At 38.5% G+C, this 16,211-nt stretch overlaps 1 protein-coding gene across 7 annotated transcripts in view; it reads left to right on the top strand.

The window, feature by feature from the left end:
- The window catches only part of Cep192 (centrosomal protein 192), an 80,450-nt gene that overhangs the window by 16,826 nt on the left and 47,413 nt on the right, over nt 1-16,211 (top strand). For 6 of the 7 annotated variants that reach the window (XM_035440087.1, XM_035440088.1, XM_035440086.1 and 3 more), the window contains exons 9-16: nt 1,797-1,938; nt 2,684-2,790; nt 4,067-4,445; nt 5,819-5,962; nt 8,244-8,308; nt 9,717-9,926; nt 14,199-14,322; nt 15,850-15,980. In XM_035440087.1, coding sequence (XP_035295978.1) covers nt 1,797-1,938; nt 2,684-2,790; nt 4,067-4,445; nt 5,819-5,962; nt 8,244-8,308; nt 9,717-9,926; nt 14,199-14,322; nt 15,850-15,980 — 1,302 coding nt within the window. The remainder of the gene's footprint in view (nt 1-1,796; nt 1,939-2,683; nt 2,791-4,066; nt 4,446-5,818; nt 5,963-8,243; nt 8,309-9,716; nt 9,927-14,198; nt 14,323-15,849; nt 15,981-16,211) is intronic. The other variant, XM_027402678.2, reaches the window with a different exon arrangement.

The raw sequence follows: 16,211 nt of genomic DNA, 5'->3' as shown, positions 1-16,211 counted from the left end.
ATGATTTGTGACTGTACATTAGAATTTATCACCAATGAATAAGAGGCATTTTCCCACATAATCACAATCTATAAAATTGCCTCTAGGATAGCAATCTATTAATTTTTTAAAAATATTTTTATATATTTATTTATTTATTTATTATGTATACAACATTCTGCTTCCATGTATATCTGCACACTAGTACAGGGCACCAGGTATTATAACGGATGGTTGTGAGCCACCATGTTGTTGCTGGGAATTGAACTCAGGACCTTTGGAAGAACAGTCGGTGCTCTTAACCTCTGAGCCATCTCTCCAGCCCCATAATCACAATCTATTAATCTACCTTTATACTACCTGTACTTTAAAATTAAAATACATTTTATCTGTATGGGTGTTTTGCTTGAATGTATTTCTGTGGCCTACTTGTATGCCTGGTGACCTCAGAGGCTAGAATAGGGTGTTAGATCACTTAGGACTACAGTTGCAGATGGTTGTGAGCCTGTGTGTGGGTCTAGAGCCAAACACAAATCCTTTAGAGTAGCAGCCTGTATTTTTTTGTAATTGGAAGTTTCCTGTCCTTACTGTTGGTTTTCAAATAACTCAGAGGCTTAATATTACTTATAAATGCTCAGCCAATAGCTCAGGCTTGTTACTAGCTAACTCTTACATTTGAATTAACCCATTTCTGTTAATCTATGTATTGCCATGTGGCTCGTGTCTTGTTAGCTCATTTCCACAATCCTGTTTTTTTTCTCTGTGCCTGGCTGGTATCTCACCGACTTCACCCTTCTTCCCATCATTCTCAATTGGCTTTCCTGCTTAACTTCCTTTTCAGTCTGTTAGCTTTTTATTAACCAATGAGAGCAATACATGTTCATAATGTAGAAAAGGATTGTTCCACAGCAGTTCTTAACCATTGAGCCAACTCTCCAGCACCTGATACACTGTTTTAATGTCTAGGGGCTGGTGAGATGGCTCAGAGGTTAACAGCACAGGCTGCTCTTTCAAAGGTACTAAGTTCAATTCCCAGCAACCACATGGTGACTCACAACTATAATGAAATGTGGTGCCCTCTTCTGGCATCCAGGCATACATGCAGGCATAGCACTGCACACATAATAAATAAAAAGGAAACATTAAATTAATGTCTATATTCAAACTTGCCCAGTTATCTCTAAACTATTCTTTATTTTTACTGTTTATGATTCATCATTTAATCAAAGGTTATATGGCCTGTAGTTGTTTGGTTTCTTTATTCTAACTTGCAGTTCTTTCATACATTAAGCATTTTATAAAATTTAGGCTCATTGTTTTGTAGAATGACCCCATAACTTGGAAACTTCTGGTTATTATTTCCCCTGATTAGAATAGGTTAAACATTTGGCAAGAATTCTAGTGATCCATTTTTCTCATGAATAAGTTGATTAAACATATGTGGTGCTGTGCTCACTACTTCACAGCAGAAGATGCATCTGTTGTTTCTACCATTTTTGTGTTTGATAATGTCATTGTTGGTCATATGTCTCTTGATGCAGATGCTTTTTCCTTTGTGGTTGAATCATCCATTTGATGACATATAAAGGCTTGTAAACATCCTGTCTCCAGCAAGTCTTCACGAACTGGTGGTAGTTTAATTGCTAAAACCTTTCAGACTTAAGTATTAATTATACTAGTGCTTGCCATGATTTTTTTTTTTTTTCTGATTTTTCCTTATTTTCTATCTGGCATCGCTCAGTAAAGCAGACATTCTGTTCTCCACATTTTCCACAAAATGTTCTTTTTCAATTTAAAAGAGGATATTTTCTTAACAGGCAAATGAAAACAGTGTGTTAAACTATGAATTCCAGTTAGAAAATAATAGTTCTCTGATTTCCCATGATGCATATACTTCAGGAAGTTCTGGAACAACTCACAGAGAGTCTGAGGAAGGCCATGGTTGTCTGCTGAGGACCAGTAAGTGTTAAGTATGTTTTTTTCTTTGTTTGCTTGAAACAAGGTTTCACATAGTAAGCCTGGAACTCCCCCCCCCCCCCACACACACACACAGGGTTTCTCTGTGGCTTTGGAGGCTGTCCTGGAACTAGGTCTTGTAGACCAGACTGACCTCGAACTCAAAAGAGATCCACCTGCCTCTGTCTCCCGAGTGCTGGGATTAAAGGCATAAAAGACTGTCCGGCTGGCTGGCCTGGATCTTATTGTATATTCCAGATGGACTTCAACTCATTGCAATCTTGCTTCCTTAGCCTATTGACTACTGAAATTTTAGGCCTGAGCCACCACGTCTGGCTCCCCTTTGGTCATAAATCTTTGTTATGATTTGCTGTTAGACACCGTTCATTTTCCCTTCAGCCCAAAAACTTTGAGAAGAACTTTTAATACCATAGCAGAAGATCAATCACTTCCTACACAATAAATAGTTATAATAATGCCTGTGTGAACTGGTACTGCTTGAAATATAATAGTATGTTCTTGGGTTGGCCATTTTACATGGTTGTGTTCCATTTAGACATTTGAGAATTAGAAATCAACTTTATGCTACCAGGTTTCTTCTGTTATTCCCTTACTGATGCTTATTTTCACTTGTTTCCAATTTGCTAAATTTGTCATATGAATACTAAGTATTAAGCTAAAGAGACAGTTATTGCGTTAGACTACCTCAACTATATTGTTCCATTTAACCTTTTTTCTTTATTTTCATGTGGCTATGCAGGTATTGTAGATACTGTAAAACAGCTAGATATTATGTTACCGTTTTCCTCTCGTACTTGGAGAACTGAGAAGGATATTGTTCCAGATCAAAGCAGAGTAAGTCGATGAGCATTTTATTTCAGCTTCCTGCGAATTTCCCATGTTTGTATGATACCAGATTTTCAAAGCAAACCATCAGAGTTAGCCTCTGGAAATATGGAAATGTATAGAAATCACTGCTCTCATGAAAGAACATCCTGGGTCTTGGGGTCTATGCATTGAATTCTAGCACTAGGGTGGAGGCAAGAAGGTTGGAACTTGAAGGTCAACTCATCTAAATAGCCGAGTTCAGACCAGTCTGGGATACATGGAAACCTGTCTCAAAACAAAAACAAACAAATAAAAAATCATCACCAAAGCAGTCATTGTCGTTTTACTTTGCTTAAGCATCTTTGCTTTTCATATGTTAGACTTTTCTCCTTGTTCTGATGCTTCCTATTTTTTCCTGTCCTGAAGCATGGTAGCCATTTCTGATTCCTACTTTTGTGTGGGTCTGGTTTTTAGTAGTGTGTGTCTGTCTAGCCTAGCTCCCTTCCCCACCTTCCCTCACCCAGACTGAATTAGTCTTTCCAGTCTAAGGCTGTGTAGTAACTAACCCCTTGACCTGACAAAAGCAGCTGAAGAAAGGAAGGATTATTTTGGACAGTAGTTTAAGGAGATTTCAGTCCGTTGTTGGAAGACTTTTTTTGTTTTTTGTTTCAAGATAGGGTTGGTTTCTGTATAGTCCTGGCTGTCTTGGAAGTCCCTCTGTAGACCATGCTGGCCTCGAACTCAGAGAGATCCACCTGCCTCTTCCTTGAGTGCTGGGATTAAAGGTGTGTACCACCACACTCTGCTAAAACCCTGAATCTTGGGTTCTTGGGTGCTTTGATCCTTTTTTTTTTTTTTTTTCTTTTTAAAACCTCCTTTGTTTGAGGCTTTCTGACAGCATACTGGCAAGACATCATCTTTAAAGAGATTGAAAAGCTTTTTGATTCTGCTAGAGCTAGCATAAACTTTGGGGCCCCGGGTGATAAGGGACAGGAGTATGAACATGTCAGTCCATGAACATCCTCCTCCCAACTTTTTTAAATTACAGTAACTAAGTTGAGAACACTCAGCTTAGTATCCATAATGCATCTGCAAATAGACTTCAGCATGGCCATATTTTAAAGTTTTGTTTTGGTAAATTGCTTAACTTTAGCTCGTACATAGTCTAGGATATACTGAATACTATAGAGGCGATTTAATTATATGATAAGCATGTTTTAGCAGTCACATTACTTTCTTCATCAACTGTTAAAATGAGTCTGAAAAACAAAACTTATTTTTGTTTTACTAAAAACTTTTAAAGGGATGTACAGGAGAGGATGTTCTGGGGAAGATGATGCATACTGTGGATGAGACACTCAACCCAGCTTACAGTCACAACATGAGCACTTCAGAAGGTGGCTTTAACCCGGCTGACTCCATAAAACAGGACTCAGAGTCTCCTCACCAAAACAAACATTTGGCTTCAGATTTAAAAACAGTTTTGAATGTGGATAGAGACTTAAACACGGAGACTCCTACAGTGTGTATTCAAAAAGTTGGGTGCATTGCATCTTCAAAGACTAATGGTGGCAATGGAATGAAGACTCCTGATACTCTTTGGTCACCAACTTGTGAAAGGAGAGCATGTGAATATTATGAATCTGTTACAAAGCCTACAAAGCCTACAAAGCCTAATGACAGTAAGTAACTATTTCATCATAAATAGGATTAAAGAAGTGTATAAATGTTTATATATTTAGAATAGGCTGAGCTTCCACGTAAAACTCTCTGAAGTATTGTAATATTTTCATGGATTTTTAAAAATTATCCTTTAACAGCATTATTATTATTATTATTATTCTTTCATACACTACATTCTTACTGCAGCCTCCCCTCTCTTCACTTCTCCCAGTTCTGTCCCCCTACCCCCCACCTTTCCTCTTCTCCAGATTCACTGCTCCTCCATTTCCCATTAGAAAAGAGTAGGCCTCTCGGGATGTCAATATACAATAAGATATAACAATAATGACATAAGAGTCTACAATAAGACTAGGTATAAACCCTCATATCAGGACTGAGTGAGGCAACCCAATAAGAGGAAAAGTGTCCCAAGTGCAGGCAAAAGAGTCAGAGACAGACTCACTCCCACTGTTAGGAGTCCCACAGAAACCTGAAGTTCACAACCATTAAATTCATTATGGTCACATTTATCCTTCTACCTTGTCTTACCCTACTCTTATCCACAAACTCCTCCCCACCAAATTCCCATCCCACTTTGATGTCTTTTGTGTGTTTGTTTTTGCTTTGTGTCCCATTGGGTTTAACTAGAGCCAGTGTGCATGTTTTTTGATTTCTATTGGTTCCCCTCTGTATGGCAGGACTCCATGAGTTCTTCCTCATGTTATTGTGGATTTTAAAGATTTTTAAAATATGCTACTATTGCATTATTGTTGCGCAGAAATAATGTTAAGCAGACATCTAATGCAAATGTAAGTTGTTTTTTTGTTTTGTTTTGTTTTGTTTTTTTGTTTTTTGGCTTTTTGAGACAGGGTTTCTCTGTGTAGCTTTGGAGCCTATCCTGGCACTCACTCTGGAGACCAGGCTGGCCTTGAACTCATAGAGATCTGCCTGCCTCTGCCTCTCGAGTGCTGGGATTAAAGGCGTATGGCACCAACGCCCGGTTGGTTTTTTTTTTTTTTTTAAGATTTTTTTTTTTATATTATGTATGCAGTGTTCTGCCTGCATTTCAGAAAATGGCACCAGATCTCATTATGGTTGTGAGCCACCATGTGGTTGCTGGGAATTGAACCCAGATCCTCCAGGAGAGCAGCCAGTGCTCTTAACCTCTGTGCCATTTCTTCAGCCCCACAAATGTACCTTTTTGAGTCTTGTCCCCTTTTATGTCTCATCCTCTATTATAGACTTCTGGGTAAGCTTGGCTTCTTGCCAAGATATTTTTTTCTTTTTGGGAAATGGATTTTCCTTTTTCTAACTCATTTTGAAGAGACTTCAGCACTGTTGTTAAGTAAGTTGTTATATGCATCATTCAGTGGTTTTGGAATTTACTTTTTAGAAACAGATCTCTCACAGAGCGTAGTCTACCAAAATGAGGATGGCAAATGGGTCACTGACCTTGCCTACTACACATCTTTTACTGATCAGCAAGATTTACAGATGTCTCCAAATAATGAAATGAACGAAGACTTCAGATCTGGTAGTAAGTATGTAGATAATCAATTTTATTGTGTTAGATTCATGATGTTTTGAGACTCGTCAGTTTATATATAAAATATAAAATACCTTCTGAAATATAATTGCATTCTGGAATTCTTAATACAAAGGATTTAGAAGAGTTACAAGGCTTGGTAGAAGGAAACAAAGGGTGCAGTTTAACATTACTCTTGTTTGTTGTTCTAACAAGTAAACATTTAGGGAAAGACACAAGGACTGCTTTAATGTTTAACCAGTGAAATATTCAGGCAACAAGTGAGATTATTATTTCAGGTTAGTTAATAATTAGGTTTATATTTTTCTAAAACTATGAAACTTTTCTTCCATTATATCCATGGCTGATTTTTGAGAAGCAGAAAAGGCAACACTAAAGTATTGGAGATAATTAACTGAAAAATTCCTTAGGAAAAGCACTTTGAAATATAATAAGTAGTATTTTGAGGTATCCAATTATTTTTAAAAACTGTAATGCTTAACTCATGAAAGCAAATTAAGGTTCTTCTGTGTTATCTTCCTATGCGCTGGGTTTCCTACTTGCCCTTTTTGGATTGCCAGATTTGGTTGGTTGATGCTTTCACATTTTATTGTAGTGTTTTTAGCTTTTTTGAGTTGGAGATCCTCAGAAACATGTCTGTATAGATTATACTATTTTGCATCTAATTTGGGGGGCCTCATGGTTCTCTTGATGTTCAGTCGTAGGTGATTGCTTCAGCAAACACTGTTCTGGCAATAGGAATCCTAGGATGTGCTTGGTTCTCTGATTTTCTTTACCTGAAGCAGAAGCTTGTTCTCATTTGTGTCTCCATTTGTCTTTTTTTTTTTCTTTTAGAAAATGCTTTATTTCTCTAATTGCTATTTCTTATAAATAACTTTGGCAACATTAACAAAATAATAACTTTCATTTGCAAAAGAAGCAACAGACTGAACAGAGTAACAAAATAGTAATCTTGGCAGATATTTTGTACATGTGTAAACAAAACAAAGTGGCACTGCTTTAAAAATAGACAGAGCTATCAATATAAAAACAGAAAGCTTCCGAAGACCCAGCAAACTATGTTGGTGCTATAGGCACAGAAATGGACTTAAGCTAGCTCACTTCTAAGACAGAACCAAAGCTCTTGCTAATGATTTATTTCTTCCTGAAGTTCTGTGACTAGGAAACTTTGCTAGACTGAAGAGGGATGAGAGATGCAACGCTGAGGCAAACTGTCCTCAGAGAGAAAGGATGACTAGGACTTCAAAAGCAGGGCAAAAACCCTGACAAGCTTGATAAACCACGTGTGAGGTAGAGCCATGCAGGCTTAGGGGAGAGCACTGTGAGGGAGGGAGGGAGCAGCCTGTGCAGCCTTGATATCAGGAGGAACAAGGCCAATACAATAGGTCAGAATAGTGCAGCAGTCAGGGAGACAGGTTGGGAAGCAGTGGGAAGATGGGCTGGGAAGTGGCAGTAGGCGGGAGCCATAAGTAGGCAGGAGCCAGTGTCTCTATTTGTTAACATGAGACTGTCTACTTGTCCAAAAGGATAGTTTGTGGGCACAGAAGAGGGCAGTGTCTTTATTTGGGCCATGAGTGGACTGTCCCTTCTAGTTTACTCTTCCCCTTTTTGTACAATCTTGAAGTAGCAGGCAGAGACCTAAACCACAGACAGGTAGACCAGAGCCTGGTCTCATATGAATTAGCAGTATGTTTAAAATCCCCTTCAGGGTGGGCATTGGTGGCACATACCTTAATCCCAGCAGTGTTACAGTGTTGTGCTTTTTAGTGGAAATTTGACAACTTTGCATACTTAATATAATTATGTAAGTCATGTGAATGCAAGTTTTACATACTTAAAAAAACTGTATTTCAGAACTACAGTGGCTAAAAGCAGGTGGCTCATGGCTAAAAGCAAGTGCTTACTGTACAAGCATGAGGGCCCCAGTTCTGATTCCTTGTATTCATGTAAAACTTGGGGTCCGAAGGTGGTAGGTAGGTGGTGCGCACTTGTAACCCTAGTGCTAGCCAGCCATTGTAGTGGAAAAGTGAACTTCAGGTTCAGGGAGAGACCTTGTCTCAAAAAAAAAGGTTTGGATCAATATAGGAAGACATCCAAAGATGACTTCAGGTCTTCATACCAGGCAAGTGTACCTGCAGAGGTGTGACTGCCAACATGTGTATCTATCCCCATGAAAAACAGTGTTTCTTTAATAATTCATATTAAATATATTAAATATTTCCTTAATTTGCTTTTTGTGTGTGCTAATTATATAAACTTGTTCTTTTTAAAGCTGAAGCATTGGATTTAATTGCAAAAGATGAAGAAATATTCAATAAAGAACATCCATTTATACAGGTTTGTAATTACTTGTTCTAAGTTTTTTCTTGTATTAATTTAAATATGGACCAAAAAAAAAAAAAGATCCTCCCCAGCAGTTACTCTAGGATTATTTCACTTTTTTTTTTTTCATTTAATGACAACTTTTACTTTTTTGTTCTAAATTATTAGTTGAAAACTGATACAGCAAAATATATCTTTGGAGGTTAGTGTAGGTTACTGGCATAGCACTTATCTGTTGCATGAAACCCTGTACTTCATTTCCAGTACTGCACATAACAGGAATAACAACAAAACACTGACTATATCTTAATTTCATTTATTTATTTATTTATTTATTTTAAGATTTTATTTATTTATTATGTATACAGTCTTCTGCCCGCATGCCAGCGGAGGGCACAAGATCTCATTCAAGGTAGTTGTGAGCCACCATGTGGTTGCCGGGAATTGAACTCAGGACTTCTGGAAGAACAGTCGTGCTCTTAACCGCTGAGCCATCTCTCTAGCCCCTATATCTTAATTTTAAAAAGGTTTGCTTTTTTAGGGGAGTGGGTTGAGACAGGGTTTTTCTGTGGCTTTGGAGGCTGTCCTGGAACTAGCTCTTGTAGACCAGGCTGGTTTCAAACTTGCAGAGATCTGCCTGCCTCTGTCTCCTGAGTGCTGGGATTAAAGGTATGTGTCACCACTACCAGGCTTAAAAAGATTTGCATTTGTTTGTAGTGTGTCTGTGGTAGGGGATACTTAGGGCCAGCATGTATGTACCATGGCACATGTGTGGGAGGTCAGAGGACACCTCTTGGGAGTGGATTTTCTCCTTCCACCAAGTGTCCTGGTGATCAAGCTCAGGTTGTCAGGCTGCTGGCCTAAATTATTTTACTTTTAATTGTGTATGTATGTTTAAGTATCTACAAGTGAGTGCAGGTAACTTCAGAGGCCACAGGTATCAGATGTTGTGGAGCTGTAATTGCAGGCAGCTGTGAGTCATCAGCTGTGGGTGCTTGGAGTGGTTTTGGGGTCCTCTGGAGGAGTAGTACACACTCTTAACCATTGAACCATTTCTCTGGCCCCTAAATTTATCTTTAATTTACTTAAAGTTGTTTCTAAAGTTTCCAAGGATATTTCTGTATTTTTAGAAATACATTTTAAGCAAGATAATTCTCTTTATTTTCGGTAAAGATGTATATATTCTAATCTGTGACAGTGTTTGACCAGACAGTGTATATTGTAACATGTATACAAAAATGAGTTCTATAGACTCCAGTAGCTGCTCATCCTTATGTTTATCAAACCTTTTGGGCCACATTTTGAAAAAGTTAATTTTTAAGTTTTCTTAGTTCTTTTATTTTTAGTTCCACACAGAAGAATAAGGAGAAGCCTTGTTGAGGGGGGAAAAAAAAAATGGAACAATAACTTTATTTTTTTCTAGGACGAAAAAATAGACGTTCAGGATACTTCACTTGCACTTGGTGATACATCCTGGGCAGCTACAGTTAACTACCATTTGTTGAGAAAATCACTTGGCACATCAGATCTGGACAAACATGAGGGCAGTTTCCTACACTTGTCATTAGGAGAGTTCTTCGCAGAAAGATCCGAGGCTCTTGGTTGCCTCGGTGGTGGTAGCCACGTGAAAAGAGTAAGTGTGCACCGTACTGAAAGTGGTAGAAGTCACTCATGTCACAGTGTTGCTGTAACACAGCTCCCAGGATTGGACAAGGAATACAGAGGCTGGGAAGTCCAGATCAGATGGCTACACCTGGTCAACTTCTGGTGAGGGTCTTGTGCTGTTGTAGCAGCTTGTAATGGAGAAATGGGTGTGTGTGAAAAGGGATTTGTGTGTAATAGAAAGCAAAGAGAACCAGACTTACTTTATTTTATATTAGTTTTTTGAGACAGGGTTTCCCTGTGTAGCTTTGGAGCCTGTCCTGGAACTAGCTCTTGTAGACCAGGCTGGCCTTGAACTCACAGAGATCCGCCTGCCTCTGCCTCCTCCTGAGTGCTGGGATTAAAGGTGTGCACCACCACTGTCGGGCTCCAGACTTACTTTAAATAACCCACTTTTGCCTTAACTTGGCCACTTTTTCTGAGAGCTACCCCAATGTCTTCATGAGGGCACATCCCTCTTGGACCAAAAAAAGCCTCTAAAAGACTCCACCACCTGGCAACACCATTCCACTGGGGACCAAACCTCAGTACCAGTTTTGGTAGGGGGAACATAGCACCAGTTTTTTTCCTTTGAATGTTATGGTGGTATAGTTAGAGCATAGCAGAGACAGACTAGGAACTCTGTAGAATGAATAGTGGTTAAAAGCTTACATTTTATGATCAGTCAGACTTGGCTTCAGTTCTGGTTCTGCCTCTTAACTAGCTGTATGACACTGAACAATTGTCTTCTATGCCTTAATCTCTCCCTTTCTAAGGTATAGTGCTGTTTTATAGATTGAATTTTGTTGCTATATATGAAGCAGTTAATACAAGTATACACTGAGTAATTTTTGGTATTGTTATATGGTTGATTGGTAGGAAGAAATCTGGGATTCATTTATTTGGTCCATTTGCAAAGATGTTTTCAAATGTTGGAATGTTTTTATTTTTTAAAATGTGGGAGGTATAGAGATTTTAGAATGCAAGCAGTTCATATAGTGGTAAGTACTATAAATGGTGACTGAGTTGAAATTCAGAATAATGTCTAAGGGTATGTCATTGAACTAGTATCAAATGATGAAAAAGAGGCAGCCATCCAGAGATCTAGAGACCAGTGTTAATGGTAAAGGAAAAACTGTCTGTGTGAGGCCCAGAGGCAGGTATCAGAGTGGTCCATCATAGGCAGATAGGACTAATGTGAGGGGCCAGGACTGGGAAGACTGAGGGTCCCAAATGGAAAGCCAGGGTGACCTGAGCCATATGAAATTGTCTAAAAAAGTAAATAAAGCAAGGACCTGATGACTAGGGCTTTCCTATAGGGGTTGGTGGTATCTCAGATGAACTTCAGGAAGGACTAGGAGGCAGAGAATATCTTGGTCATGTTGTCTAGGTTCGGTTCCATGTTACTACTACCTTTGCCAGAGGCCTGCATGGGGGAAAGCCAGTAAAACTCAGGAGGAACAGAAGTGAACACAGGCCTACTAAGTGGGAAGAGAGGTGGTGAATATGACCCACTGAAACATGCAAGCTGCAAGGATTCAAGATTTATTTTATATAGGGAATCTGAGTTAAAACAGAATTTTAAAAATTTATATTGTAGCTAGATGCATGGCTTTGGTCCTGGCACTCGGGAGGTAGACACAGGCGGATCTCTGTGAGTTCGAGGCCAGCCTGGTGTACAGAGTGAGGTCCAGGACAGGTTCCAAAGCTACAGAGAAATGATGCCTCAAAAAACAAAACCAACCAAACAAAAATCATATTGTAGGTGTTTATTCAAAGCTGAATTCACTCCATGGTGGTTTGGCTGTTATCTTGAGCCTGTGTCAGCACTTAGATCATAGCAGGAGTATGGCAGAGGAAACTGTACCCCATGGCATCTAGGAGGGAACTGGAGGTGGGTGAAGGGGAGAGGAAGAAAGGAAAGGAGGTAGAGAGCAAAGCGGCCAGAGGAGGGAGGGAGAAACAAGAAAGGAAGTGATTGGGGTCCCAATATCCCCTTCAAGGGAATGCACTCAGTGATAGAACTTCCTGAAGATTCCACCACCTTCTGGTAGTGACACAGGCTGGTCCCTAGGTCCTTAGGATATATGTCTTTGGGGGACACTCCTGATTCAGACTATGGCACAGTATAATGAAGTCACAGTTTCTTAAACTTAAGTAGAGCATTAAAAAAAAAGTAAGATTTACTTAATTTACATATATGAGTATTTTGTTTTTATGTATGTATGTGCAAGTCTGAAGAGGCAGTTAGATCCCTGGAATTGACGTTACAGATGGTTGTGGGCCATCAGGCAGGTGCTGGAAATTGAAACTGGGTCAGTCCTCTTAACTGTTGAGCCATCTCTCCAGGACCTAAATCAATCAATTTTTAAAAATTATGTATATATACATGTGTCTGTGTGGATTTGTACACATCCTTATAGTGCTTATAGAGACCAGAAGGGGGTGTTGGATACCCAGGAACTAACAGGTAGTTGTGAGCTGCCTGATGTGGATGTTGGGAACTGAACTTAGGTCCTATGCAGGAGTAGTATATACCTTTAACTACTGAGCCATTTCTCTAGCCCATTAGAACCTAAATATGAAACCATACTTTTTAAAATTTTATTTAATTTTGGTTTTTCAAGATGGTCTTTCTGTGTAATCCTGGCTTTGTAGTTCAGGCTGTCCTTGAACTCACAGAGATCCACCTGCCTCTGCCTCTCAAGTGCTGGGAAACCATACTTTTAAACTATCTTTTTTTTTAAAAATATTTATTTATTTATTTATTTATTTATTTATTTATTATGTATACAGTGTTCTGTCTGAATGTACACCTGCAGGCCAGAAGAGGGCACTAGATCTCATTACAGATGGTTGTGATCCATCATGTAGTTGCTGGGAATTGAACTCAGGACCTCTGAAAGACCAGATAGTGTTCTTAACCAGTGATCTATCTATATCCAGCCCATTTTTGAACTATCTTATCCATGCAGTTTATTAAAAATGAAATTAAGCTGGAGAGATGGTTCAGTGGTTAAGAGCACTGTTCTTTCAGAGGTCCTGAGTTCAGTTCCCAGCAACCATATGGTAGCTGGAAACCATATGGTGGCTCACAACCATTTGTAACAAAATCTGATGCCCTCTTCTGGCTTGCAGGCATACATGCAGGCAGAATGCTGTACACATAATAAAAAAAAACAAAACCTTTTTAAAAAAATTAAATGCTTGAAAGTGGTGGATTGATTGGGGTGTTTTGAGATTATGAAAGAAATCAAAAAGTAACCATTATTTTTTGTTTTGTCTTGTTTTTGAAACAGTATCTTACCAGGCTGGCTTTGAACTTGAATTTATAGTAGTTTTTAAATCTTCCTCAGATTGTAGTTGTGTGCCATTATCATTGGTTCTGAACTCTTTTCTTTAATGTAGAGGATGTAGTTAGCCCAGGCTAACCTGAAAATTGTAGCCCAAATGGGCCTTGAAATCCTAGAGATCTGTCTTGTCTCTCCCTCCAAAGTGTTGGGATTACAAGCATGTGCCACCATACTTTCTGAACTCCTTCCTAAACAGATGAACACAGCATTACATCTTAGGAAAAGTGGTCTAACTCAGAATTTTTATTTTGGTATTATGAAGTTTCACCGATTCAGTTTACTGGATCAAGGAAAGAAATTTCCAAATGAGTATCAACCAGAAACTGAATTCATATTTTAGATCTGTGATATGAAGTCTTGAAAAAAAGTGCAAATTCAGCTCTCTTTAACAGCTTGCTTGAGCCTAGGTCTTTGTGAAACTTCCATGAAAGTCAATGGGTGTATGCTTAGTCTCAAGGCATGCTTTCTGCTTATTAATCTATAAAGCAAAATATGCTGTATTTAAGTTCTACAACATTTTTGTCCCCCCATTTGGAACAGTGCCTAATACATAGTGACTTGATAATTACAGTTACTGAAAACTGACGTGTCACATCTGAATTGTTTGAGTTTTTAGGAAGGCTTACTTAACGACATCACTTACAATGATTAAATGGTAGCTAGAATTGAAGAAACAAAAGGTTTTGTCTAAAGCTTCTCCTCCTCTCCCCATGTTGGATGTGGAACCCAGGTCTTTCCATGGAGAACCAGCTCAAAGGTTCTGTCTGTACTTGAAGTTAAATGGCAAGGATAGATTTGTTGAAGTCATTTTGATGTTTTAGTAGTAGTAGTAGATGAAGTAATCTAATCTAGAGCTTTTCAAAGTGGTTGGAAATTAAAGAAGATTAATTTGTGTTTAATTGTTTTTGCAGCCATCATTTGGTTATTTTATTACATCACCGGAGGAGAAAGAACCTTTTGCTTTACTAAACTCTGATGTGTCAAGAAGTAATTTGGACAAAGAAGTGACTCATCTTCGCCATGATTTGTTTTCAGGTAGTGGGTTAGACGAAAGACTTAAAGGAACTTTGGTAATCACATGACTTGTGTGATCAAAATCTCTGTGGGTGAAGATGTATACATTGTTTTAACTTTTCAACATTGGCTATAGATTTTATTTTATTTTTTTTTATTTTTTGAGACAAGGTTTCTCTGTACCAGTCTTGGCTGTCCTGAAACCAGGCTGTCATCAAACTCAAAGAGAACCTCCTGCCTCTGCCTCCTGAGTGCTGGGATTAAAGGCGTGAGCCAACACCTTGTGGCGCAGATTTGATATTTATATAACTTCACATTTTCTTTTCAATTGAAAGTAAGGAAGACAGCCAAAATCCACCCAAATATTTGTATAAACTACTATAGCAAATGAAAATAATTTCAAATGACCTAGTTAAGCTTGGCTTATTAAATTATTGCTGTTAAGGAATAATAGGAATTATATTTATCATTTAGATTTTAAAGAGATGCTTTGAAATTTGTAATAGTCTATATATTACATAACATTCCTGTGATTATCTATGGGAAGGTTTTTGTTTTGTGTTTTTCTGAGACAGTTTCTCTATGTATCCCTGGCTGACCTGGACTTACTCTGTAGATCAGGCTGGCCCTGAACTCAGAGATCCTAAAGGGGTGTGCCATCATTCCTTGCTAATAGATAATATTTTAAGTTAGACTTTCTTGGTTAACTAATTTGTTGAGCCATTTCTCTTTGCTAACCTAATGCCTTTTGCTGCATGAATATGATGTTGAATAATATGTGCTCCATTCTTTTTTAAAAATTTTATTATTTTAATTTGTATGGCTGCTTTGTCTTTTTTTGTTTTTAAAGATTTTATTTATTTATTATGTATACAACATTCTGCTTCCATGTATATCTGCACACCAGAAAAGGGCACCATATCTCATAACAGATGGTTGTGAGCCACCATGTGGTTGCTGGGAATTGAACTCAGGATCTCTGGAAGAGCAGTCGGTGCTCTTAACCTCTGAGCCATCTCCCCAGCCCCGGCTGCTTTGTTTTATGTATGTCTGTGCACCATGTGCATGATCCTCTAGAACTAGAGTTATAGGCAGTTGTGAGCAGCCATGTGGGATTGAATCCAGGTCCTCAGGAAGAGCAGCCAGTGCTTTAAACCACAGAACTATCTCTATAGCCCCAAAATGTGCCCCATTCTTACAGAGCCTGAGTTCCAACACAGGACTTAGGACAAAGGGCCTGTGTGTGCAGTTCATTCATTTTTTTATCGTGCTGAAGAATTATATCATTTTGAAATCAGTATTTGAAGCCAAAATATATTAAATTAGTTTATATGAATATTTGTAGGGGAGATTAAATTTCAGAGCCTTCCTTCAAAGCCTGGCCTTTGTCTAGATGGCTATCATTTAAGCACTCTTACTAAAGACAACTTATATTTGCAATACAGAGATATTTTTCTTGACAATCATTTTGATGGGCACTTCCTTATCTCAGATTATTAATGAGGGGTAATACATGCCTTTAAACTGAATGTGTTTTATTTCTTATAGGAAATTTAAGTGAACTGTCCCAGGCACAGCTAAGTGAAGGATCAGTTACACTTCAGGCTGAAGAACTGCAGAGGACTTCCCAGGTGGATGAAAACGATGTGACTCTAACTGCCAACAAAAGCAAGACAGAGGTAGCTCATACTTTTCTTAAAGGGATTTTTATATTATCTTGATATGGTTTTCAAATAAGATGGACTAAGACCACTTGTGAAAATTATATGCCCTTATTTTCTTGGCTTCAAGTTTATTACAGTGTCTGTTTAAATGAGAACATTTTTTTTTTTTTCAAGACAGGGTTTCTCTGTGGCTTTTGGAGGCTGTCCTGGAACTAGCTCTTGTAGACCAGGCTGGTCTCGAACTCA

The sequence above is a fragment of the Cricetulus griseus genome, chromosome 2 (assembly GCF_003668045.3).
Source record: "Cricetulus griseus strain 17A/GY chromosome 2, alternate assembly CriGri-PICRH-1.0, whole genome shotgun sequence".
Lineage (NCBI taxonomy): Eukaryota > Metazoa > Chordata > Mammalia > Rodentia > Cricetidae > Cricetulus > Cricetulus griseus.
This window is presented reverse-complemented; position numbering and strand designations above follow the sequence as displayed.